Here is a 24,064-nt window from a genome sequence, read left to right as displayed (position 1 = left end):
TCGCGATCCGATGTCTGAGAATTCTTGGCATGACAGCCGATCTATGAAATAACCTATCTCCGTTCCAAATTCAAGTTTTGCGCATTACTATATGTACGAAATGCTTTTATTCATTCGATATCAATTATAGATATCATAGGGTATCTCATCTCATAGTTACATGTATTTCTACACCCACACATCCCAAGAAACGCCATACCGACTAATCAACGGCACCTGCTCTCCCTCCGCTTCAATAATATACCCATCCGCGCACCAGTCGAATGAGACTTGCGGCTGGGCGCCGTAGAATCCGTCGTACTTTCTATTTAAAGCGTCGGAGAGTGTGCTCACCGAGTCCTGCGGCTGGAGAACGTTCCAGGGTTGGATGCAGGTGGTTCCTTGGCAGGACTTGAGGACCATGAGAAGAGCGTCTAGCCGGGTGATTGCTTGGCTGATGCTGCGACCGAGGATTTGGGTATCTTCGGTGGATAGAGAGGTTCCTGGATATAGATTGTGTAGTTGGTGTGGGTCGGTCTGTAGGAATGTTAGTAGATGATTCTAATGAGTTGTGTGGTGGTTGCTGTGTACGCACCGACAGATCATATAGTTCGTGTTCGTTGTTGCACCACACTGAGTAATATAGGTTATATCCTTCGCCTAGAAGGCGAACTGATTTGTAGGTGTTATTTGAGATCATGGTTGAACCACCCGGCCCTGAATTGATGTCAGTATGGTCTTTTCTTGGGCATGTGGCTTATCTTGTAACTTGTAAGGTACTCACCAATTCCACTGAAAACCCCCTCCATAACCGACCGACCCCAATACTCCACCGTAACATGTTCATGTCTCTCAGCGTCGAAATCCGGCGTGATCGGAATGGCAGTACCATCAAAGTCCGCTCGCGCCGGAATCCCCGCAATATGGAAGAAAGTAGGCGCCAAGTCGACATGGGTCGTGACTGCATCCTGCTCCAGGCCCTCAGCAACGCCAGGACCACGGATAAACAGCGGCACCCGGATATCCTCTTCAAAGCCGCAGGTCTTCCCGGGCGGCAATCGGTGCTGACCGATATGGAAGCCATTGTCGGACGTATAGATGATATACGTGTTGTCCAGCTGACCACTCTCTTCCAGTCTGGTGACTAGGGAATCGACCAGCTCGTCTACACCCTGCAATGCGCGTAGGCGAGAGCGATAGAAGTGGTCGTTGTATGCGACGACCGATTCGTTCTGCTGGGGTAAATCCCGGACCCAACTTACTCCGCTAGCCTGGGAAAGGGTTAAAATTGCCGAGATGTACTACATTGACTGGATTGGCTTACCTTGTCGGGATTGAAATTCGCTCGGCGGGGAACAGTCACATTCTCAAAGAGATGCTGGTGGCGCTCCAATGGAATCGGCTCCGACATGATGATCTTTCCTGAGGAAATTGCATGCGGGTCGACATTGGAGTGCGGCGCCACCGGCGACACCGCGAGGAAGAATGGGCGATCCCCTTCTAATGCATCGTCTAGGAATCCGAGTGCTTTCCCGGTGATCACGTCGATGGTGTGTTCGCCCTCGTGGCTGACAGGCGGCTCGTGGTTCCGCTGATATGTGGAATTGAGATAGGAGTAGGTGTATGGGTCCAAGAGGAAGTCGGACCCGTTGAATCCGTTAATGTGCGGACTGTGGTAATTGTCGACTGTGTGCGAGTTGAACATTTTGCCCGTGTAGTAGGTGTCATAGCCGGCCTGTTGTAGCCACACGGGGAGGAAGGCGTCGTTAAAGCCGCGTTCCACGAATTTGGGATATCCGCCTGCGCTGTGAGCTCCTCTTCATGCACTGTTTTCGGGTTGCGACTCACCGTATGGCGGACTGACATCGGTCACATTGGTATTATGCGCCTGGCGACCGGTCCATAGGCTCACCCGTGACGGGCAGCATAGTGCTGTTGTGACAAAATGATTGCGGAAGAAGGTTCCGCGGTCGCGGATGTGCTTGGTGATCTGAGGTGTGTAATTGATCGAGTTCAGCTCCAAGTCTTGATCATCGGTGATTACGAAGAGGATATTCGGTCGCGTTGCATGCGCTTCGTTTGATAAGATTGATTGAACGGCATCTTGTAGCTGCAAGAGGGAAGCACCCTCTACTGCGGCAAATAGACTGAACGCTGTAAATAACTTCATACCTGCATAAGTTCATAACATGAGATGAAGTCGGGGAAACGGTTGGTTAAGAGGACATCGGGAGTGCAAGTGGAGACATGATGCAATCCGTGGCTGTGATGGCGGTGGTCGAATTGCCGAGCAGATGAGAATCACTGGAGTATCCAATTTATGTCAGTTAACTTATAAGTCAAGTTATAGTCAAGTTGTAGTTATTTAAGTTATAGTTAGTTCAATTCTAAGTTATAGTTACAAGTATCAACTGCCATTGACACACATCGATACATTCATCGAACTGCCTCAGGAACCAAAGTCAAGATAATCGCAGTGGGTCCATTGCGTGCTAAACATGTGGAATGAGATCAACGCCGACTCCGAACTAATTCAACTTCTTCCAGTGATTTTATAGCCGAAATGCAATCACGTCTTTGGAGGATGGTGGCTGACCCCGTCTGGACCCTTATATTCGACCCGGACCAACCCTGAACCACTTCCAGCATCCAGTCCACAGCTAGGAGTTCAAAATGGCCGATCCCATCTCGGAAGCAGACATATCACCAGCTGCGAACGAAATCGAGAACAGAAATGCGCCCGATGAGGAAAGCCCGCTGCTCTCTCCATCTCAATCGGAGAGTGCAGAACCAAAGGCTAAGGCGATAGCGGGTGTAGCGACTATCATTGCGGTTTTGTTACTTGGTAAGAACCTCGTACAAAGGACAAACTTATCACCATGTCAAACATCTAACGCGCGATAGGCGAGTTCATTTCTAATGCCGATGCGACGCTAGTCATGGCGGCGGCGGGACGCATCTCGTCCGAGTTCAATCGACTGCGCGATGCGAGTTGGTTGTCGACGGGGTATACCCTCGGTCTCTGTGCGGCTCAGCCAATGGTATGTGGTATCCAAGTTCCAAAATCCTATCAGTTGGGTTGGATAGCATCTAATCCAGCATAGTACGGCAAAGTGAGTGACATCTACGGTCGGAGGCCACTGTTGCTTATTTCGTACTTCCTGTTTGCAGTGGGATGTATTCTCAGGTGAGTCGGTGCGAGCACCTGCATCGCAATATCCATCTAACGGGAAGAAATCAGTGGCATTGGATCAAACATGTGGGTGGTCGTTCTGGGTCGGGCCATTAGTGGCAGTGGCGGAGCGGGCATCATGACTATCAGCTCGATTATCATCACAGATATTGTTCCCAAGCGGGAGGTTGCGAGCTGGCGCGCGTATGTCAATGTGGCCATGACGCTGGGTCGATCGCTTGGGGGTCCGATTGGGGGGTGGTTGAGTGATACGATTGGATGGCGGTGGTGAGTTTTGTGTTCTGTCCTTTGAAATATAGAACATGCTGACAAGGTCAGGCTGTTCATTCTGCAGGCTCCGTTCCTGGTCCTGGCGGCGATCTTGGTGGTGCTGAAGCTGGATCTGAAGGAGAAAATCGACCTCAACGCTAAAGGGAGCAAATGGGCTAAGATCGATTTCCTGGGTACGTTCCTCTTAGGAACATCCATCACTGCCATGACTCTTCTGCTCGATCAAGGTGGAAAGTCGTTCCCGTGGTATTCCTGGTGGACCGTCATACTAGGAACCGGGGGCGTCTCACTCCTGGTAGCATTTGTGCTTGTGGAAGCCTACGTTGCCCGCGAACCAATCTTCAACCTGCGCATTCTCCGAAGACCAAATGTCTCTGCGGCATACACCATCGGAGCTCTGCAGGTGACCGCCCAGCTGGGCATGCTGTTCTCCGTCCCGCTGTACTTCCAGGTCACGCAGCGAGCATCGACGACCGCAGCGGGCGTTCATCTCGTTCCAGCCGTGGTGGGAAATACCCTCGGCTCACTGCTTGCGGGTCTGTTCATTCGGCGCACAGGCCGTTACAAGATGTTGCTCGTAGCAGCTGGTCTTGTCGCGGCCATTTCATATGTCCTTCTCTTTCTCCGGTGGGAGGGAAATACCGGGTTCTGGGAATCCCTCTACATTCTTCCTGGCGGAATAGGAACGGGAATTGCTTCTGCCTCGGCCTTTGTGGCAATGACGGCCCTTCTTCCCCAGGAGGAAGTTGCGATGGCTACGGCAGGCTATATGCTTCTTGTTGGGTTCTCAATGACAGCGGGAGTGACGACTTCTAATTCCGTTCTGGGGATGGAGTTCCAGCGTGAGCTAAGGAAGAATCTTCAAGGACCGGGGTCGGACAAGGTATGTCTTGCCTGTCTGTCTTTTTGGCTGGATATTGCTAACCGTGCCGTATCAGGTCATTCGACGCGCTATGGCGGATACGAATTATATTGCGCATCTTACTGGCAAGATACGAGATATTGTCATATCTTGTTATGTTGGGGGACTCAAGCATACCTACCGTGAGTGACAACATTGCTTTTCCAAATTGCTGTCTCACGCTAATATTTTCTAGTCGTTTCTCTTGCTTGTTCTTTACTAGCTTCTTTCACTGGGTTGTTCATTCATCATCATCAGCTGTAGATTTGGTCAAAATATATATCCTAGCAATACAATGTTCTTTACTGCTTCTATGGGCATAATCAAGGTAGATGCTAGTAAATTGAGTCATGCCTGAAGAATTCCCAATGCACCGTAAAAGGTCTGAAAATACCGAAATATATAATCGTATTCACATTGAACTAACCCAGGCCCAACCCTCTTACCAAGCCATTTAATCCCTTGATAACAGTCATGAGTATTTCACAAAATCAAAACCTCACTCCTCATCTTCAACCCAAGAAAACAACCATGATCATCTCCAGGTATCACTGATAGTAGCAGAAGTAGTCCCACAGGCCGCAGGCACAGTGTAGGACAGATTAGGGTCACTCTCCCATGTGATAGTGCCATCACTAGCCAGACGGATATACTTATAGGAGAAAGTCGTGCCAGCAGGCAATGTGACAGCAACATACCACAGATGATTACTGCTAGTGTAGCTTGAAGCGCTCAAGGCAATAGCGCTGCTAGTACTCCAGCTTCCAAGTTGGGAAATGGAGCCTACGAGCTCGATGGTCTCTCCGTAAACGGTGGTGGCAATTACATCGAATGTCACGGCGACGGCGGTGGGGGTGGTGCATGCTGTGGTGGTCGATGTGGTCTTTGTGGTTGTAGTGGCTGTAGTGGTTGCTTTGGTGGTCGTTCCGGTGGCTGTCGTCGTTGCAGAGCCTGACGCGCTGGTGAGGGTGGCTGGCCAGGCGGTGTTGGTTGCGGAGCTAAATGTGCCAATGGCCGAGGTGGAACTGCACTGGGCTGGGACGCTGCTGGCGGTGGTTTCTCCCCAGCCGGTGGGGACGACGGCATTGCGACGCTCGTTGGCGGTGAGTAGTGCTGCGTAGGACCAGGTGAGATCGCGGGCACTCAGCTGTGATCCGTCGGACTTGGAGAATTGCTCGGATAGGGAGCCGTTGGACATGGCGTATGTTTCCTGTGTGGCTGTTAGCAAGGGTTCAAATATCGAGTCGAATAATTATTATGGGAACTTACCACAATGCCGACGTATCCATCTGCGTATGTCTTGACAGCGCTGACGATAGCAGAATAGGTTGCGCTGGAAGAGGCATAGGTACCGGCAGCAGCTGAGCTATATAGATCCTTGAAGAAGGGAAGAGAAACACTGGTGATGGTCAATGATCCAATCCTGTTCCAGGTGTAGAGAGCATCATAAAGCTGTTCTGCAGCAGCCAAGGTGCACAGATACCAAGGATTTCCGTTGTAATACGAATCCTCGGCATACCGACCAACCGACACAGCGACACCCGCAGCAATGCCGGAGTTGAGGGTGTAAACCGAGCGGAAGGAATCCGTCACGGCTTTGTGGTTGGCGAGGGCTCGTGCAGAGCAAGGCTGGAAAGTCGTATCGTCGCATCCGGCCTGGGGATCGAAGGTTTGAATGCTGCCAAGCAGAGTATTGGCATCTTTACCGGTTCGACCACCGCCAAAGTTGGCCAGAATGTACGATCCTGTCCAGAATGACTGCAGGAAGCATAGAACCTGGGGTGCCTGTGAATCGCAGTAGGAGCAGGAAGAGCCGACTTTGCTGGCGAAGCTGCTTCCTTCCACTAGGGCTCGGTGCTGAGCTGCGATGGTAAAGAACGAAGAGCCAGAGACTTCTTCCCATAAATCTAGGTTGTATTAGCACGGAACTGTCTCGGGGAGAGAGAAACTGACCGTATCCAGTTTGGTTCCAGTACTGGGACACGTATGAAAGGTCATTTCGCACGATCGGCCACACAATACTGGTAGCGTAGGTAGTGTATCCGTTGTCCTGAAACAATCAGTAAATATTTGGTTATGGAAGGTATAGGTTCTTACAATGAGCCATTCACCAAAGGAAATGAGGGCAGTGGCTCGCAGAGCAGGCCCGTCGCGCTGAGGACGACCCCAGGAACCAGTGAAAGCGGTCTCATCGACGTTGAACTTGGGCTCGCCTAATCCAGCACCACCAGACAAGCCTCCAGATGGATTGGAGACAGTTTGCACATAAGCCTGCGCACTAATGTACTCTTCGATAACTGCAAGCAAGGCAGTATCACCGTTCTTGAACATATCAATGAGGGTCTTGAACACGAGGGCTGAGTCACGAGTCCACGTATAGTAGTCTATCACATCTGTTAGCCTTTGTCATATCCAAGGAGCAAGGGGTTAGGGCTGCTTCGTACAATCAGGACTCGAGGTACTGGGGCTAGCGATGACAATTCCTGGCTTGGCAGATGCCGCATACGCCCCAGCCGATCCGATATTATTCAGAATACCCTGTCGGGCTACAACAGTCTCGGATGCTAACCAGCTATCGACACTGCTGGCGCGAGGAGCCAAGGCCTGTGGCGCGGCGAACACCGCTTGGCCAAGAGTAAGCGCCCAAAGGGCAGTCCAGATGGGAGCCATGATGAAGAAGATGTGAGGGATGAGACCGAGAGGATCGTCCGGGCTGATCTACCTTTTTATAAGTGCAGTTGAGTTGGAAATCACGGTCGCATGGTGCATTGTGCATGGTGCATGGAATATTGCATTGTATGCACTGGGGCGGAGAACATGCGGAGATCTTTTTCCTCAACTGCTCTTCAGCAACTTCCAAATTAATCCCTCGATGCTAATGTCAGTGGCCTACTTGCAATATCTGCCGATACACTCCCAGTGTTTAGCATCACCATAGCATAGCGCCTTAGTCTCCCCTCGTCATCTGCTCTCATTTCCGTCACCCCGCAGATTCCCCGTCCCTTGTCTAGCGCATCGGCTAAGCCGTGGCCAATCAACGCGTGGGACCAACTCCGTCTGGCACGCAGCCTGCGCAAAGGCGCAGGTTGGCAGGAAATGACCTGCATGTGAACCTGGCTGCACTGGCTGGAACCTGCATGCTCATGGCCACCAGTCGCAGTCAGCGCCATCCAGAGTCCGGGGGTGAAAAGCCGATGATTTGCCTTGGACCTGCGGGGCCGTGAGGAATTCCGGTGCTAAGACTCGGAGGATCGACCGTTTGAAGACTGGCGCCGACTAGCGTCCTGCATCGCAGGTGCCTGCATGATGTTTGCTGAATTGCCGGACATTGTTCAATGCGCGAATTAGACATCTCGGCCCGGCATGTAGTCTAAATTCCCTGCAATGTGAAATTGCATGCGCCAGCATTAGCGAGATTAAACCCCCGCAAGGCGACAAGCATGCGTGGGTTCAATTGACCGATTGGAGTGGAACGACGGAAATACTGTGTGAGGAGAATCTCCCTCCGCTTGCATGAGAACGGGGACTTCTTCACGTCCTGTGATGACCGGGTGGCTTGCACAAGCAGGGCAGGGTGAAGATATAAACCCAGCAATCTGGCTATTTTCCCGCTCTTCACGGGAACTAGACATCGCTTAACGTCGATGCCTGCTCCATCGATGGCGCTGAATTGGAAAAAGCTTGCATGGACGGCAGCCTTGCTGCTGGGTGAGACAGTCCTGGGTCTCACCCCTGCAGAATGGCGCAGTCAGTCCATCTATTTCCTGTTGACCGACCGATTTGGTCGTAGTGACAACTCCACTACCGCCGCGTGCAACGTTAGCGACAGGGTATGCTGCCCTGGCCAATTTACATGAAGATGGGATACTGACCAGGATAGACATACTGTGGAGGCTCCTGGCAAGGAATCATCAATCATGTGTGTATCCCTGTCTGCTTGGGATGTTAATTGCTGACATGCCGGTTAGCTGGATTATATCCAGGGAATGGGATTCACTGCTATTTGGATCACCCCGGTCACAGAACAACTTCCTCAAGATACTGGCGATGGTGAAGCCTACCATGGATACTGGCAGCAGAACATGTATGTCAAGAAACTACGGTCTCGGAAAGTACTAATCAAATTGTCTAGATACGAGGTTGACGCGCACTTGGGCACAGCTGCCGATCTGTTGGCCTTGTCAAAGGCATTGCATGCCCGCGGCATGTATCTCATGGTAGACGTTGTGGCCAACCATATGGTAAGTGATCCTGGCTCTCAATTTCGAAATCATCTAATACCATGCAGGGCTATGCTGGAGCTGGCACTAGCGTTGACTACAGCGTCTTGAATCCATTCTCCTCGTCGTCATATTTCCACTCTTACTGTCTCATCAGTAATTATGATAACCAGACGAATGTCGAGGATTGTTGGTTAGGAGACACCACTGTATCACTTCCAGACTTGGACACAACAGAAACAGCAGTGCAGACTCTATGGTATGATTGGATCGGAGGCCTTGTATCAAACTACTCCAGTAAGTTGGCTCTCAAATCTGGAGACCACGCTAATAAGATCAGTTGATGGGTTACGCATTGACACGGTGAAGCACGTCCAGAAGTCCTTCTGGCCTGGCTATAATGACGCTGCAGGTGTCTATTGTGTCGGTGAAGTCTTTGACGGAGACCCAGTTTACACTTGCGACTACCAAAACTATGTGGATGGTCTTTTGAACTACCCTATGTATGATTCCCCTTCAACTTGGCTGAATTATACTAATTGGCCAGTTATTATCAACTACTGTACGCATTCGAGTCCTCTAGTGGCAGTATCAGCGACTTGTACAACATGATCAACTCTGTTAAATCTGACTGCGCTGATTCGACGTTGCTGGGGAATTTCATTGAGAACCACGACAACCCACGATTTGCCAGGTGAGTTACAGCTACGAGCTTACTTTCCCAAAAGGAAATTTACTAACTCCTTTCTAGCTATACAAGTGACTACTCGCAAGCAAAGAATGTCATCTCGTTCTTGTTCTTATCAGACGGCATTCCCATTATCTACGCTGGTCAAGAACAGCACTACAGCGGTGCAGCCGATCCTGCGAACCGCGAGGCGACTTGGCTGTCAGGATACTCCACGACCACTCAGCTGTACCAGTACATTGCGACCACCAACAAGATCAGAAAGGCCGCTGTATCGGCAGACTCCACCTATATCACTACAAAGGTACGTAGTCACATCTCTCATATCATTTCTTGTTCAAGGCTAATAAGTTATAGAACGTACCGTTCTACCAAGACAGTCATACCCTAGCCATGAAGAAAGGTTCCAGCACTGCACCCGTGATCACAGTGTTATCCAACTATGGATCATCAGGAAGTGCATACACATTGTCCTTGACTGGAAGCGGATACACATCCGGCACCAAGCTAATGGAGATGTACACATGTACCTCCGTGACAGTTGACTCCAGCGGAAACATCGCAGTCCCAATGACATCCGGTCTACCGCGCGTGCTCATGCTGGCTTCTTCAGTCGGTAGTCTCTGCTCGTCCGGCACTACGACAACGACTGCAACCGCGGCAGCCCAAACCACGACGTCGACTACAACTGGTACGAGCTGTACACAGGCCACAGCCCTGCCTGTCCTGTTCAAGGAGCTTGTTACTACCACTTACGGCCAGAATGTGTATATCTCTGGCTCTATCAGTCAACTTGGAAGCTGGGACACTAGCAGTGCTGTTGCGTTGTCGGCAAGTAGTTACACTTCTTCTAACCCTCTCTGGCAGGTTGCGATTACGCTTCCTGTTGGCACGTCTTTCACGTATAAGTTTATTGAGAAGACGACTGGGTCGACTACAATCACGTGGGAAAGTGATCCGAATCGGTCGTATACTGTGCCAACTGGATGTGTTGGTACGACTGCTACGGCTTCTGCTACATGGCGATAGTTGAAGTATTATTCTACGTAATATATTCTCAGGTTAGGTGGAACCTGTTGTGGCTAGGGGGATCACCCCCTACCACTTTTTACTGGGACAAATCGTATTTGACAATCAAAACCTTTCACCATCATTAAGATAGGATTGAGATTTTAGCTATTGAAAACTAAGGGTCTAAATAAATCAGTACGTCAATGGCAAGGAAAGTGAACATCATCGGCGTGATTCATGGGGTATTCAACACATCTCTTACACTATTTCTTGAAATGAATTGGAGGTATTTCGACCTTTACGACAAAATTTCTGCTGCAAAACGCCATTTGTGCAAGCTGAAGACGAGGCCAGTCGCAAGAGTCAAAGGTGAAGATGTCTTTGCAGAATGTAAAAGATGCAGACGAAAATGATTTGTTGGGCTACCACATTTGAAATTGATTACATGGCTCTTCCATCTGTTAAGAAGAATAGTTGCAGGGTGCAGCTAGTCTCAAAATCCAGGCTATCAATAGCCGGCTTCATGAGATTGGCAACTAGCAGTTGCCATCAATGAGCTACTATCGAGGCATCGTACTAGGAGATCTGCCATTCTACATTGTATTAAAACAAGCCTCGTTGAAATAGAACAGCAGTTTAGAATTCATTTTCGGTCAAATCCGGTACTGACTTGCAAAATATAGGCAGTGAGCTATCATTATTTATAGGACTTTCAAAAGCGATCAAGCCTAACACTACATATATCTCGACTCCTCATTATAACGCAGAGTACATCATATCAAGAAGAATAGGTCCACAGTTAAAAACTAACCTCAATCTGAGTTAATAAAATACCAATAAAAAGAATCTCAAAAATCAGTCTTCATCGCAATAAAATCTTGCTTCAAAACAAAAATCACAAGGACGATAGGCAGAAAATATTATGTCCAATGTTCCAAGTTACGTGCGGATATCCCTCCCTCGTGCAATCCTCAGCATGCGGTTCAACCGATGCATCAGGCTCCATTTGTCTTTTTTTTGAAAAGACCGTTCTCTTTCAGATTATCAGTATGCACTGCAATAGATTTTCGTCTTGTCCCGTTCGAAAACATGCGACCAATGGTGGGACTATCTGGTTTAGCATTGAATTCCCGCTCGGCCTGGATGTACAGTGGGTGAGATCTCGTAATTTGAGTAACAAAAGTCAAAGGATGCCGTCTCTGGTCTTTTACCTGAGATATACGCGGGAAAACGGTCAGAAGAGTATCACTCGCGACGCCATGAGCAGTGGTATCCTTCTCTGTGTCCTCTCCGGGGAGATTAAACATGACCCACTCATTGTCGCCCCAGGAAAGAGGATCGAAATCCGGCTCAAACTTTTGCTGAGCACGCTGTATAGGTAGCCAAACCTCAATCGCTCTCTGCGCGACGTTTGCCACACTTTGCCGAAACTCAGTATACTGGGCGTCCAAGAGCAATTTATGCGCGTAGCTTGATACTTCATCAATCACAGCAAGAATTCTGGATTGAAGTGACTCCTGCTGACTTTGTTGATCAATTGAAAGAAGCATTGATCGACAAAAGAATTCTTTGTCACCATCAGTCCCGGAGAGACGATTCATGATGTTCCGCAGTGGAGCATTTTCAGGAAGAAGATAGTTTGGTTGAAAGATGTATTTGTCGATTCCTTTGGCCAAGATAGTCAAAATTAAAGCAAGTCGCATTCCTTTGGCAGCGAGGGAGTTTGAACGGGGCAAAGGGACATGCCGAACCGAATCATCGCCTGACTTTCGGAAGCAATCCAATGATGCTTTATTCTAAATAGAATCAGCAGAGACCTAGGAAGTTTCCTATACCATGCTTACACTGAGGATTGTGATATCAATATCTTGCATCATTATATAGGACATTTGCTCTGTAGCATAATCCCAAAGACCTGAAAACCCATTGATCCTAGAGCCAAATGTCAGCATGTCTTGGTTTCATGTCTGTGGGATATAGACTAACAAGGAATCTTCATCCATTTGGTGGCCTGGGAAGCCGTATCCCTCCAGCTTGTGAAGTCGTGTTTGAGACAACTGTATGATAGACATTTGGGAATGCAACTCTTTCTCTAGCTCCTCATTCCTTTGCTTTTCTGAAGACAAGGTGTCCTTCATGCTCACTTCAGTAACGCGAAGCTGGTCGATGGTTCCATCCCTTTCTTTGAGTACCTTTTGCAAGGACGTGATGTTTAGAGAAAGCTGATTGACTTTGGCTTTCTCACTGACATTCTCCGATTGAGCCGTGTTCCTTTCCTTTTCTAGATTCTTGATCCTCTGAGCTGATTCTGCGAGTTTGCTGTCCTTTCTCGCTACAGATTCTTTGAGTAATACTACCTCGCCCTCAACTCTTGCGTAATTGGCTTTTTCCTTTTGCATTTCGATGAACCATTGATTCATCGCAATACTCTGGTTTTTTTCTTGCTCATCAAGCTTCTTGCGGGCTTCCGACAGCTCATTTTGTTTTGTCTTGATCTGCTCTCGCTGGCTCTCAATCTCATGTGCTATAAACGATGCGGCCTCCATATCAGGGCTGGAAGCAAAGATGCATAGTTGTTTCACAGTGCTTTCGAGAGTCTCGCTGGTGATTTGTGGTACTGTGACATCTTGACTCGTTTTATGTGGTACACTGGGCTCGATAGACATAGACATCTTGAATGAAAAATGAGAGCAAGATAGTACTGCTTGGGTCCTTTGGAGGCAAATACGACGAATTTATAATTTGTTCTCTGTGATTGACTTGTTAACGATCTTTGTTCCTCTTTAGCCCCGCTTTCCGAGTCGTATGCCACAAATGGGTGGCATCTCCAATCATGAAGATGAGAGCTACCAAAAGACAAGGATGAGGTGCACAGCCCGTGTTCTACTCAATCTTCGCCTTAGGTTTGAAATCGCGGATTCAGGCTTGGATTGCTGTTGAGCCTCTTGGTTGCTGAAATGGGAGTGGGTGAGTTGGCTCATGCATGCAAGACACAGGGGTATTTGTAACGTGTCCTGGACTGTACGGCTGCCCGCACTTTCGTACATGCCGGCTATCAGCGATGCGAACTGTCCCACTCATACTATGCGGACGCAGCCGGCCAATGGTCGTTAACCGAGATAAGCGCCTTGTCAAGGCGATTTCCGCCCTGTTTTTAAGTGCCTTAACTATCTATGCCAACACAACAAAATCCTTGTTCAAGAGAAGCATCCTTGAAGACTACATAGTGACGTGGCAGGTTTCCACGAGCATATGTCACGGCCGTCAGATATTGTATCGAAGGTACTGTACCTGGCGGTAAATGGAGAAGCCTTCAAGAACCCGGCTGACTGAAGGATGAGTTCTCCATAGTCACACTCAACAAGGCTACTCTAGTAAGAATCTCAATCTCGTTACTCTTTGATTACCGTCAGGTACTTCCTATATTGCCAACCCTTGTGAAATACTCAAAGTTTGGGTTTGGGCAAACTTTTAGATATACCCGTGGAGCTAGGGTCACGCAATTTGCCGCTCAACTTGCTGTTTAATACTCGGCTGTGCGTATTATCCGGGGCTTACTGTGCATTAGAATATTCATTGGTGGACAATCCGTATCTCAATTGGACTAGCTAAGTTTCGGGATGTAGATTTAGTTTTAGTCTTCAAGCCAAAGTTGATAGCATCCGATCGATTTTCCGATTTATTGCGTCCGTGAACAACTTTTGCTAGCCAGTTGGGTAATAAATAGTGGCTGAAAGACTTGTGATAGAGTTATGTGGTCTTCTTCCGATAATGTCAAGTGATAATGTCAAAGCGTGCTTTTCACCCGGCGGGACCTTGCTCAATGCTGCTGTTCTAGCTCCGGTCGATCCGGTTCCCATGAAAGTGCTAATTCCGCCCCAGACAGGACCAACATATTACCTGATGTGGGTGGCCTGCTGCTACTCTGCTTTTCTGCCTTAGCGCGAGCCGAGTCACCTGATGACGTGCCCCTCCTTCACTTGAGAGACAGAGCTTGTGATTAACTACAAGATACTTTAGACGATCAAGTCGTCGACAAGTCACTCTGGTTTCAACTATGGAGTTCAGGTGGGAATTAATCATGGCACATTCATGACAGACTTCCATCTGCCTCCAGGTACACCGAACTTCTATAGAAGACCTCGAAAACGTAAATATAAAAAAAAGTCAATCGAGTAAAATATAAATCATAAAAAATAACGACCTACATACTCTTATAGTTAATTTCTGGACAATAGTTCCACTTGACGCTCACCTGTTTGACTAAGTTCAGTCTAGTCTCGGTAATACTTGTGTTGTCACGATTGTATCGCCATCAGCGAGTCATCGTCAAAGTACCGCGATAATACATAAGCCCATCCAGAAACCCCCGACACTGTATTTTCCTTCATATTTTTGAAGAACTGACGCAAATTACGGAATTCCTGTCACTCAACAATGTTTGTTTCTGTCATTAATGAACGCAAATGACCCCATATCCTATTGCTAGTACTGAGTGGAATTGAAACATTTGTACAGCCTAACAATTTATATGCTGCTCCCTAGAGAGTCCTAACGCAAGACAAAGATTGCCAGTAGGCTATCAATAAAGAAGAGTACAGTAGATTCAAGAAAATTGACAGAGTCGGAATAAGTCACACTTGCGCAGATCCAGTAGAGATTCCCCGCTTTCGTACAAAAAGTTCTGGGGGTTTGTCTGCTTGAGAGGAACGAGGTTCGATATCGAAATCAGGCAAATCTGATAATAGCCTGCTGAGCTTCGAGTAACCATGTGTGGAAATGTTGAAGTCCGGGTGTTGTGTTGTGAGATGCTCCCTCACATCAGACAGCTTCGCCCATCCACGGTTATCGAGAGAACTATCTGCTGTCTTCCGCTGGTGAATATCTGGGCGATCATCTTTTTGGACTTTTTGGACTGATTTAGGGCTCTCGGGAGTTTCAGCCCTACGTGAATGGTGCGCAAGCCTCGAAGGGTACACAAAGTCTTCCGTAAAGACGAATTTATCGCACGCATTGACAAAAGCTTCGGGCGTCTTGTGCTCCCCAAATCCATACACCTTCAGTCCAGAATTACGTAATCGAGTGACTAATGGAGTAAAGTCACTGTCGCTAGAGACAAGACAGAATCCATCGAGGTGGCTCGAGTACAAAAGGTCCATCGCGTTGATAATCAATGCAGAATCGCTTGAATTTTTGCCATATGTGTACGCAAACTGCTGGATGGGCTCGATAGACTGATTATGTAGCTCCTTCTTCCAGGTTTCCATCCTCTGATCGGTCCAGTCTCCATAGGCCCGCTTTACATGAGCTGTGCCATATTTTGCGATCTCTGTGAGAATCATTCCAATGACAGAGTATTGCGCATTTTTGGCGTCAATCAAAACCGCGAGTTTGGGATTGGTATCACAAGCCATATCAGTAAGCGTGCGCAGAAGAGGGGATTTTTCGTGATCGTTGTCATAGATAATGTTGAGTGTCACTCTCGCATCATATTTATACTCTTACACAGTCACATGCTCGACCATTTAGTGACGTACTTGTTATTGACCACCTGGCTTTTCATAGGCTCTGACGAACGTGAAGTTCAACATGGCGAGGTAATGAATAATCCAACACGAGGCTCTTCACGCCTGCGACCAATTATCCGACTTAAATGACTGCTTCTTTGCACATGATGATACGTTCATTTACGGGCGATGATGCGGAGTGATCATGTTTTGCTAATATCATTGGACATATCTTAAGATATATTGGTATGTTAAACAGTACGACCTTAACCCCTCATGTATGACGAGGTTGCGAAAAGAATTGTTGCAATCTAGGCCAAAACCCGAGAATATAGGAGAATGCAAGATTAGCGAGAAGATATTCTTATACACACGAGTTCACTTGCGATGGTTGTAGGAGAGACAAACAACGAGAGATTCAAGATTGGGCCCGCTTTTAATTCCACGAAATATGACCTTTTGGGCTTCAAACACCTCGAGCTGCTAATTGTAAGCTGCGTGGCAAGAATGACACTTGCCACCCTTTTTTTGAACTGATCACATTGGCGCACCATTTGAAATCTTGACCCGAGTCTCTTTCATGTTGAATCTAATTACGCTTCATGAAACATTTAGGTTTGACAAGAGACTAAAAAACGCCATTGAGCCTGTATCGATCAGACTCGGAGAACGTAATAGTAATGGACAAGCAAAACTCGCAGGGGAGGTAGTATGCGGGGAGTAATTTCGTGCAGGTTAAACTGTCTGGATTTTTGGACACATATGCACAACGGTGAAACTAGTTTCGATCTATCCTGTACACACGCAAAGAGAGATAAAAACCAAATTCTTGCTTGCTTCGTTCATCCGTTTCTAGTACCACTCAGTTGGTGGAAGTCCCATTCGTGAGAAGAATTCTGGCATCGGACGCCCGTCTCAAAACACTCTAGACAAATGTCAAAATCATGGCAGCCCTTACAACGGTAATAGGAGCTGCCAATCATAACATATCGAGTGCAGACATCACACCACCGAGAACCATGATCGGCATTTATTAAAGAACGTTTCATATCGAGACCACTTTCAAGGATCTCGACACCTTGTTTCTGAGCACATTGACGAATGAGCTCAATGATCTTAGTGCGCCCCCCTCTTGTCGCCCACCAAAACAAAGTCCGGCCCAAAGCATCTTGAAAGTCGATCTGGAGTTCAGTTAACGCAATCAAACGCTCAACCACCACCTCATGTCCATTTCTCACTGCCGCGAATAGCGGTGTCGAGTGGTAGCAGTCATGAGCATTAATATCGGCATTCTGCAAAAGCAGTAATTGTACCGCTCCAAGTTGCCCTCTAGCAGCAGCATGGAAAAGTGGCGTGCGGTCGCATTTATCACGAACATCAAGGTCAACTAAATATCGAAGAAGCAGTCGGACTATGTCGTCATGTCCGTTCATCGAAGATGAATGTAGAGGCGTCCAGCCGTCGTTAGTCACAACTCCGATGTCTGCACCGTTCTCGAGAAGGAGTTTCACGACCTCGAGATGACCCTTGAATGAGGCCATATTCACTGGCGTCCAGCCGTCGTTAGTTGCAACTTTGATGTCTGCACCGTTCTCCAGAAGGAGCTTGACTACCTCGAGATAGCCGTGTGATGAGGCCGTATTCACGGGCGTTAAGCCGTTGTTATTTGCAACTTTGATGTCTGCGCCGTTTTGGAGAAGTAGCTTCATAACCTCGAGATGGCCCTTTAATGAGGCCGTATTTACGGGCGTCCAGCCTTCATTAGTCGCAACTTTGATATCCGCACCGTTATCGAGAAGGAGCTTGACCACCTCGAGATGGCCGTTGGACGAGGCCGTATTCACTGGCGTCCAACCGTTGTTAGTTGCAACATTGATGTCTGCACAGTTCTCGAGAAGAAGTTTAACAACCTCGAGATAGCCTTTTGATGAAGCCGTATTCACTAGCGTCCAGCCATCACTGGTCATAGCTCCGATGTCTGCACCGTTGTCGAGAAGGAGCTTAAACACCTCGAGGTGGCCGTTTAATAAGGCCGTATTTACGGGCGTCCAGCCGTCGTTAGTCGTAACTTTGATATCTGCACCGTTCTGGAGAAGTAGCTTGACTACCTCGAGATGGCCGTTTGATGAGGCCGCATTCACGGGCGTCCAGCCGTCGTTAGTCGCAACTTCGATGTCTGCACTGTTTTCGAGAAGGAATTTCACGACATCGAGATGACCCTCGTCTGACGCCGTATTTACGGCCGTCCAGCCGTTTTTATCTGTAACTGTGACATCTGCCCCGTTTTCGAGGAGTAGCTTAACCACGCCGAGGTGGCCGTTAAGTGAGGCGTTATAAAGAGGCGTTGTTCTGTCACTATTCATAACTGTGATATCGGCCCTCTTTTCAAGGAGTAGCTTAACGATCTCGAGATGGCCCTTTGATGAGGCTATATTCACTGGCGTCCAGCCATTATTAGTCGCAACTTCGATGTCTGCACCGTTCTCGAGGAGGAGCTTGACGACCTCGAGATGGCCCTTTGATGAGGCTATATTCACTGGCGTCCAGCCGTCATTAGTTGCAACTTTGATGTCTGCACCGTTCTCGAGGAGGAGCTTGGCGATCTCGAGATGGCCCTTTGATGAGGCTATATTCACTGGCGTCCAGCCGTCATTAGTTGCAACTTTGATGTCTGCACCGTTCTCGAGGAGGAGCTTGACGACCTCGAGATGGCCCTCAACTGAGGCCGTATTCACGGGCGTCCAACCGTCAATAGTCGCAACTTTGATATCTGCACCATTCTTGAGGAGGAGATTGACAACCTCGAGATGGCCGTTTGATGAGGCCGCATTCACTGGCGACCAGCCGTTTTTGTTCGTAACTGCAATATCCGCCCCTCGTTGCAAAAGCAGCTTAACGATATCAAAATGGCCCTCTCGGGACGCCAGATATATTGGTGAGCGCCCCTCATTGTCCAAAGTTGTGACATGTGCCCCATGATCAAGAAGTATTTCTGCAACCCTTAAGTTCCCCCTCCCGCAGGCTGCAACCAACGGTGTCCGTCCGAAATTGCCTTTCTCGTTGGTGCTATGCTTACGGTCATGGATCAAGAATTTTACAGCGTCAGTTAAACCAAGCCATGCTGCATAATACAATGAGCTGACTGAGCTTTCTTCAAGTTTTGACTGGTTCCCTCCTTCCTCATCATTCAAATCGAACCATTCTTTCCACGAAATCCAATGTGACCTCCTTATATCGAAGAGCTGATTCACGAGTTCCACCGCCTCGGCATCCCTTGAGTTGCCAACAGAGATATGTTTTTGCCAAGATCTCACAGCGTAATCCAAGAAATAGCCAAGGACCCGGTCATTTTCCACAGGATTTTTATCTCGCCAGACCCTTGGACAGGTCACGTAGCGGAGACACATTTTAGCGAGTAAGGTGCTTTCAATTGCTTCTGTACAATGGGCTAAGGCTCTGTTGAGCTGCAAAGTTCTCCCTTGGGTTTGGATGTTGTAGAGCAGATACTGTTTGACGGAGAAATGTGCCAAATGTACCGTCCACAATCCAGCAGAACATTCTGCTTGAGGGCGCCGAACTTCGAGGAGTGATCCGCAGTAATATAATATTTCGGTCTCAACGTACTCCACATCAATAGTGTCTGGTAGCTCGTCCAATCGGAGGTCATCACAGTGTTCACTGATTAACAGGGCTTCCGTTATCTCACTGACTGTTAGCGGTCGTAGGGCAAAGGCTGTCCAGCGTAGCAAGGAAAAGGCTCGGTCTCGACCTTCTTCGGGGAGCTGTGACATTTTTATCCAGTTTCGTTCGTAGATTTGATCAATCCCACTTGGTGTGGTATTGATTGCTTGCTCCAGCTGCTTCTGGTTTTTCCCACTGCGTAAGGAGTCCTCCTGCATCTTAATCCACAGGAACTGTCCGTTACAGCGCTCAGCGAGTTTCCGACTGATATCCTCTTTTGCTGTGTCTGTCTTTTTCGGCAGCTTTTTTTGGACAATGCTTCGAGAATATGACACAACATCAGAGCGAACATCCTCGGGCGTTATCTTGTGTTCAAAAAAAGGGGCGCCGTAGACATCGTTGGAAAGACAAGTTCGGATCTCCGGTTCATCGCGGCTAACGATCATGATTCGCGCGGCTGTATCTGTAGTAGCCTGTCTCAATGCATTCATAAAGCCGGCGATTGAGTCGTTATCACCAGCCTTCTGAGTGTCTTTAAGCCAACTGCACTCATCCAACCCATCCAGGATAAAGGTGCAACCGGGTATGGCTATGCAGATTTCTCGCAGAAGCTTAATGACATCCCCGCGTCTCGCTCTCTGTCCCTGTTGGACTACCCACGCCTCGCGGACCAACGCAAATGCGGTTGGGTGAGACATCATTTGAGATAGCCATGACCTTACCACTATGAAGAGATCTTCTGTGCTTTTAAAATCGGACGAACAAAAGAAATGGACAATAGGCGTCTCCAGCACAGAAGATAGATGCTCAACGACTCTCGCACACAGGATAGACTTCCCAAATCCCGCGGGGGCATTGATCCAAAGGCTTTTGACACCTGCTGGAAAATCGGATGAGGACCAGTCCAGAAACCAGGGCCGGTTTAACACCCATTCACAGGTCTGTTCTATCCTCCTTTCGACATATATTTCGTAGAGCTCGTCGGGAGGGTGGCTACCCATAATCCATGTCTGTAGATCTCGCCTTGTTTCGGCTTTGCGAATGAGCCATAGAACCCATCGAACCCAGAGTCAGCAAGACACGACTTACCCTCAATTTCGCTCTCAATCCTACTCAGAATGTGACCGAATTGCGTGGCCCAAGCTCCCTGGCCTATGAAGTTATCTAACACAATGGTCAGTTCAGGCATCGAAAGAATCATGGGGCATCACGTGCCATCGGGCCACGTAGAAGAGTCATCGCGGCTAGTGGATGCTGCGTATCTTGAGACCGCACCTCGTTCTCGGCGGATAGGAATCAAGTTATGAAGGTTCTCCACAAGTACTGAAAATTGCTCAACTTGCGCGAGTCGTTTCGCTTTATCCCTCAACGCCCAACTGAGTTTTTGTCTTTTGGATTCGAGGGAGGTGTGTGGATGGGAATGGCTATTGAGCAGTTGGCCTTTGATGGGTCTCTTGTCTCCTCCTGACACGGTCATTGGAAAATTATCATCGTCATAGCCGCAAATGTCTCTTATGGCTGAAAGGAGTTCTTCGACTATCGATAAGGTTCGCGGATCATCAAGAAGCTTGTCGTGCCCATCCGATAAATCCCTTTGTTCGAAACCGACTGCCTGGCCCCATTTTTCGAGGCGAAGTTTGTGAACTTTAAATTGAGCCGCTAGAGAACGAGACTCACTTCCGAAGTCCCTCCACGAGTCAAACTTTTCGAGGACGTCCAAGCAGGTATTGAAGAGACCAGCCAGTCCTAAGATTCCGACTGCAAGGCCTACTGGTTCCATAGCTGCCTGACAAGTATATGATAGATGGCCTGCTGGACAGAAGTATAGGTAAAGTTTTCAGCATGCCAACCGTGGTTGCGCTTAACGGGCTCAGCTGAATGCGGGGTAATCGGGCTTGGCACATGTACCAGTATGGTGATAAGCAGGGTCATGAGTATTATCTGCAAGTAAGCAAGGTATTGTAAGTCACTGTTCGTGCTATCTGGTACAGAGTGAGCCCCGAGATTGTCGGTTGGGACAGAAGAATGAGAGAGGGAAATGATACACTACTCCAGCTCCTCATGTTGACTTGGTTTGCATCCATATGGAAATTTCTAGCCATAATGGCTACTCTATACAGTGACGATACATGGAGTCATATCCTCGAGAGTAAGAAACTGCCATCACTATTTCTTGTACATGTATCCGGTTAATTGGAGATAATAGGAGAGCTTAGTAGGTTGCACACTGAACCAAAAAGGTTAGTATGACTGCCGTGAAGCAGTCATGCACTCCCACCACATCAAGTAGCGCACTCTGTCAGGCTACACGTGACCTCGGCGATCGTGTACAGCTATCCAGTGCAATCTCTCTGTCAAACCATGCTAGTTCTAACGCTTCTATTAGATACATGTAACGGTAAAAGAAGGTAAGATCCTCCTAGAATATATCCTAGGAATCATCAATATCGCAGATACGCTCACAAAGGAATTTCCTAAGCCTAAATTCGAAGCTTTTCGACAAGGATTAGCTTTAAAGAATTCTTGATTCGTCTATTTATATCCCCGTATCTATATAGCAGATTTAAATTATTCAATAATAAGGGGGTGTATTGAGAATTATAGCCGCTAGCTATGCTTTTGTCCATCAGTATGCCATAATAGCTACTATAATTATTTTTTATCTGAGAATCGAATTAGGACTAGCTTGAGGCAGAGATTCCTAGTATATAAGAAGTTCATCACCCAATAATAAATACCTAGACTTCAACAATTCGATTATTAGTTTAAGAAAATCTTTGTTGTTTACCCTTCGTCGTCATTGTTTCCCTTCAGGCATCGTATCTGTTGTCAGGATATATAATGACAATCACTAACCGATTTGATTTAAATTTTCGTGTTTAATCCTATATCATTACGTATATCTCCTACTGAAAACCGTAAGTGACTTGGACAACTTGCTTATAATTTAATAAAGCTTCGATTAGACCAATAACTCGGTATAGATCTATCCGATGAACCCGACGTCAACGCCAAGACATCGGGGACGGACTCCGATTACTCCGACCGGACATGCAGCTCCCCCCTCCGGTATTCCATCTTGGAACACGCATCATGCATGAACACAACATTCGCAGGCTGATATCTCGTATATCAAAAGAAAGTGTGACAAGATGTGCACGCGTCGCACCTGTTGCTGCACGACCATGTCTTCCTCTACGCTCTCATGTCATCCATTCTCCAATCCGAATCAGTCCTTATACGCGACGAGGATTGATCACATCACCAAATAAATCGCTGCATGTCATGTCCGAAACTGATATCAATCGGGAAACGTCATTCAACCAGGAAGTCTTCAATCTGTCCCTTTCTCTGTCGCGGAATCGTATGAACGAATCTACAGAGCTGCGCTGCATGGCCTTGAATGCAGATGGATCGGTTATACATTCCGAGCTTCGGGGCACGAAAGCTGATGTTGCGAAGAAGTACGATCTGGATGGCCGAGACTTGCGGAATGTGGATCTTGTTTCGGAAGGTATTCCGCATATCTTGGTCCGTCCTTCTACGATATTCATTAGCATGTTTACGCTGAGGCTTCTTGTCAGGGCTGATGAGGTTCTGTTGTTTCTTTTACCGACTGAGGACTCCGATGTCAAGGTGCAAGATGTTTTCTTGAATGATCTCCACAGCAAGTTGAATTTGGGTCACAAGTCAGGCTTTGTAACGAAGCTTCCTTATGAACTACGCGTTGTCGATGCTGCATTGGCTTCTGTTATTGCTACTCTCGAGGCAGAACATATTTTGATCAGGAGGGAGGTCAAAGCAAGCCTGCGCGACTCAACGAGCGAGGATCTCGTGCACAGTGTTCTACGAGGACTACAGGATCATGGAAAGAGGCTGGTCGCCATTGGACAACGTGCTCGACAAGTCCGCTCCGCTCTACAAGAGCTCCTTGGCAACGATGAAGACATGGCTACCATGTATCTGTCTGATAATCTGGCTGGAAAGCAGCATGCAATTCAAGACCACCAAGAGGTTGAATATCTTCTGGAGGCATATTATAAGAATGCAGATGCGATTGCTGAGTCGACGAGTGCGCTGCTGGGGGATGTGACTCGAACGACAGATACGACGCAGTCGATTCTGGATGTGCGCCGAAATCAGATCATGATCTTCGAAGCTCAATTGGAGATTTGCATGCTCGGATTTGCTGTGTCGACTTTTGTAGCGGGCTTGTTTGGTATGAATGTGATCAACTACTTCGAGGAGAGTGCTTATGCATTTGCGGCTCTTGTTGGAGCAAGTGTGATTGGCACTGCCCTTATTTCAAGATATGGGATGTGGAAACTGAACAAATACCGCAAACTACGATTTTGAAGCTTTAGCAGTCCAACCAAATATAGGTATTCGACTAGATTAGTCCCAATTCTTTGGCTGTTGACTGAACTAGAGTCCAAGCTATTTCAATAAATGATACCAGATTTATTGATATCACTATCCAAGAGTTGTACCTTCCTTCTATACTCTTGTGGTCAGCTGATCGTGCTTATCTCAAACAATCCAAAGGCTTTTCATCCTCTCATTCCTCTTCCTCTTCCTTTCATCAACTTCACTTGTTTCCATCACCCAATTTGA

General features: G+C 47.8%; 8 protein-coding genes across 8 annotated transcripts; 3 read left to right on the top strand and 5 right to left on the bottom strand.

Annotated features, from left to right (window-relative positions):
* Positions 1-168: 168 nt before the first annotated feature.
* Positions 169-2,149, bottom strand: N7511_005154 (sulfatase family protein; the record flags this gene model as incomplete). The annotated part of the gene is made up of 5 exons (XM_057127531.1): positions 169-516; positions 575-696; positions 764-1,250; positions 1,304-1,779; positions 1,828-2,149. 5 exons carry the CDS (start codon positions 2,147-2,149, stop codon positions 169-171), a joined length of 1,755 nt encoding a protein of 584 aa, XP_056984048.1.
* A 503-nt stretch (positions 2,150-2,652) lies between these two features.
* Positions 2,653-4,607, top strand: N7511_005153 (uncharacterized protein; the record flags this gene model as incomplete). The annotated part of the gene is made up of 7 exons (XM_057127530.1): positions 2,653-2,824; positions 2,884-3,020; positions 3,084-3,166; positions 3,221-3,439; positions 3,491-4,325; positions 4,381-4,486; positions 4,540-4,607. The coding sequence occupies 7 exons, from the start codon at positions 2,653-2,655 to the stop codon at positions 4,605-4,607; spliced, it is 1,620 nt and encodes a 539-aa protein (XP_056984047.1).
* A 271-nt stretch (positions 4,608-4,878) lies between these two features.
* N7511_005152 (putative glucan 1,4-alpha-glucosidase) lies at positions 4,879-7,013 on the bottom strand (the record flags this gene model as incomplete). Its single annotated transcript, XM_057127529.1, has 5 exons — positions 4,879-5,553; positions 5,613-6,250; positions 6,297-6,393; positions 6,441-6,727; positions 6,788-7,013. 5 exons carry the CDS (start codon positions 7,011-7,013, stop codon positions 4,879-4,881), a joined length of 1,923 nt encoding a protein of 640 aa, XP_056984046.1.
* A 974-nt stretch (positions 7,014-7,987) lies between these two features.
* Positions 7,988-10,280, top strand: N7511_005151 (putative alpha-amylase; the record flags this gene model as incomplete). The annotated part of the gene is made up of 9 exons (XM_057127528.1): positions 7,988-8,173; positions 8,224-8,262; positions 8,312-8,427; positions 8,476-8,584; positions 8,632-8,860; positions 8,904-9,066; positions 9,111-9,257; positions 9,315-9,555; positions 9,609-10,280. The coding sequence occupies 9 exons, from the start codon at positions 7,988-7,990 to the stop codon at positions 10,278-10,280; spliced, it is 1,902 nt and encodes a 633-aa protein (XP_056984045.1).
* Positions 10,281-11,257: 977 nt separating this feature from the next.
* N7511_005150 (uncharacterized protein) lies at positions 11,258-12,934 on the bottom strand (the record flags this gene model as incomplete). Its single annotated transcript, XM_057127527.1, has 3 exons — positions 11,258-12,058; positions 12,107-12,194; positions 12,249-12,934. The coding sequence occupies 3 exons, from the start codon at positions 12,932-12,934 to the stop codon at positions 11,258-11,260; spliced, it is 1,575 nt and encodes a 524-aa protein (XP_056984044.1).
* A 1,962-nt stretch (positions 12,935-14,896) lies between these two features.
* N7511_005149 (NYN domain-containing protein) lies at positions 14,897-15,676 on the bottom strand (the record flags this gene model as incomplete). The annotated part of the gene is made up of 1 exon (XM_057127526.1): positions 14,897-15,676. The coding sequence occupies one exon, from the start codon at positions 15,674-15,676 to the stop codon at positions 14,897-14,899; it is 780 nt and encodes a 259-aa protein (XP_056984043.1).
* Positions 15,677-16,611: 935 nt separating this feature from the next.
* Positions 16,612-21,230, bottom strand: N7511_005148 (uncharacterized protein; the record flags this gene model as incomplete). The annotated part of the gene is made up of 3 exons (XM_057127525.1): positions 16,612-20,483; positions 20,540-20,614; positions 20,666-21,230. 3 exons carry the CDS (start codon positions 21,228-21,230, stop codon positions 16,612-16,614), a joined length of 4,512 nt encoding a protein of 1,503 aa, XP_056984042.1.
* A 1,505-nt stretch (positions 21,231-22,735) lies between these two features.
* Positions 22,736-23,806, top strand: N7511_005147 (CorA family magnesium transporter; the record flags this gene model as incomplete). Its single annotated transcript, XM_057127524.1, has 1 exon — positions 22,736-23,806. The coding sequence occupies one exon, from the start codon at positions 22,736-22,738 to the stop codon at positions 23,804-23,806; it is 1,071 nt and encodes a 356-aa protein (XP_056984041.1).
* Positions 23,807-24,064: the final 258 nt, after the last annotated feature.

Source organism: Penicillium nucicola (assembly GCF_028828085.1).
Source record: "Penicillium nucicola strain IBT 29836 chromosome Unknown utg000005l, whole genome shotgun sequence".
Lineage (NCBI taxonomy): Eukaryota > Fungi > Ascomycota > Eurotiomycetes > Eurotiales > Aspergillaceae > Penicillium > Penicillium nucicola.
Note: the sequence above shows the minus strand (reverse complement) of the source record. Positions and strands in the feature narration are given on the sequence as shown.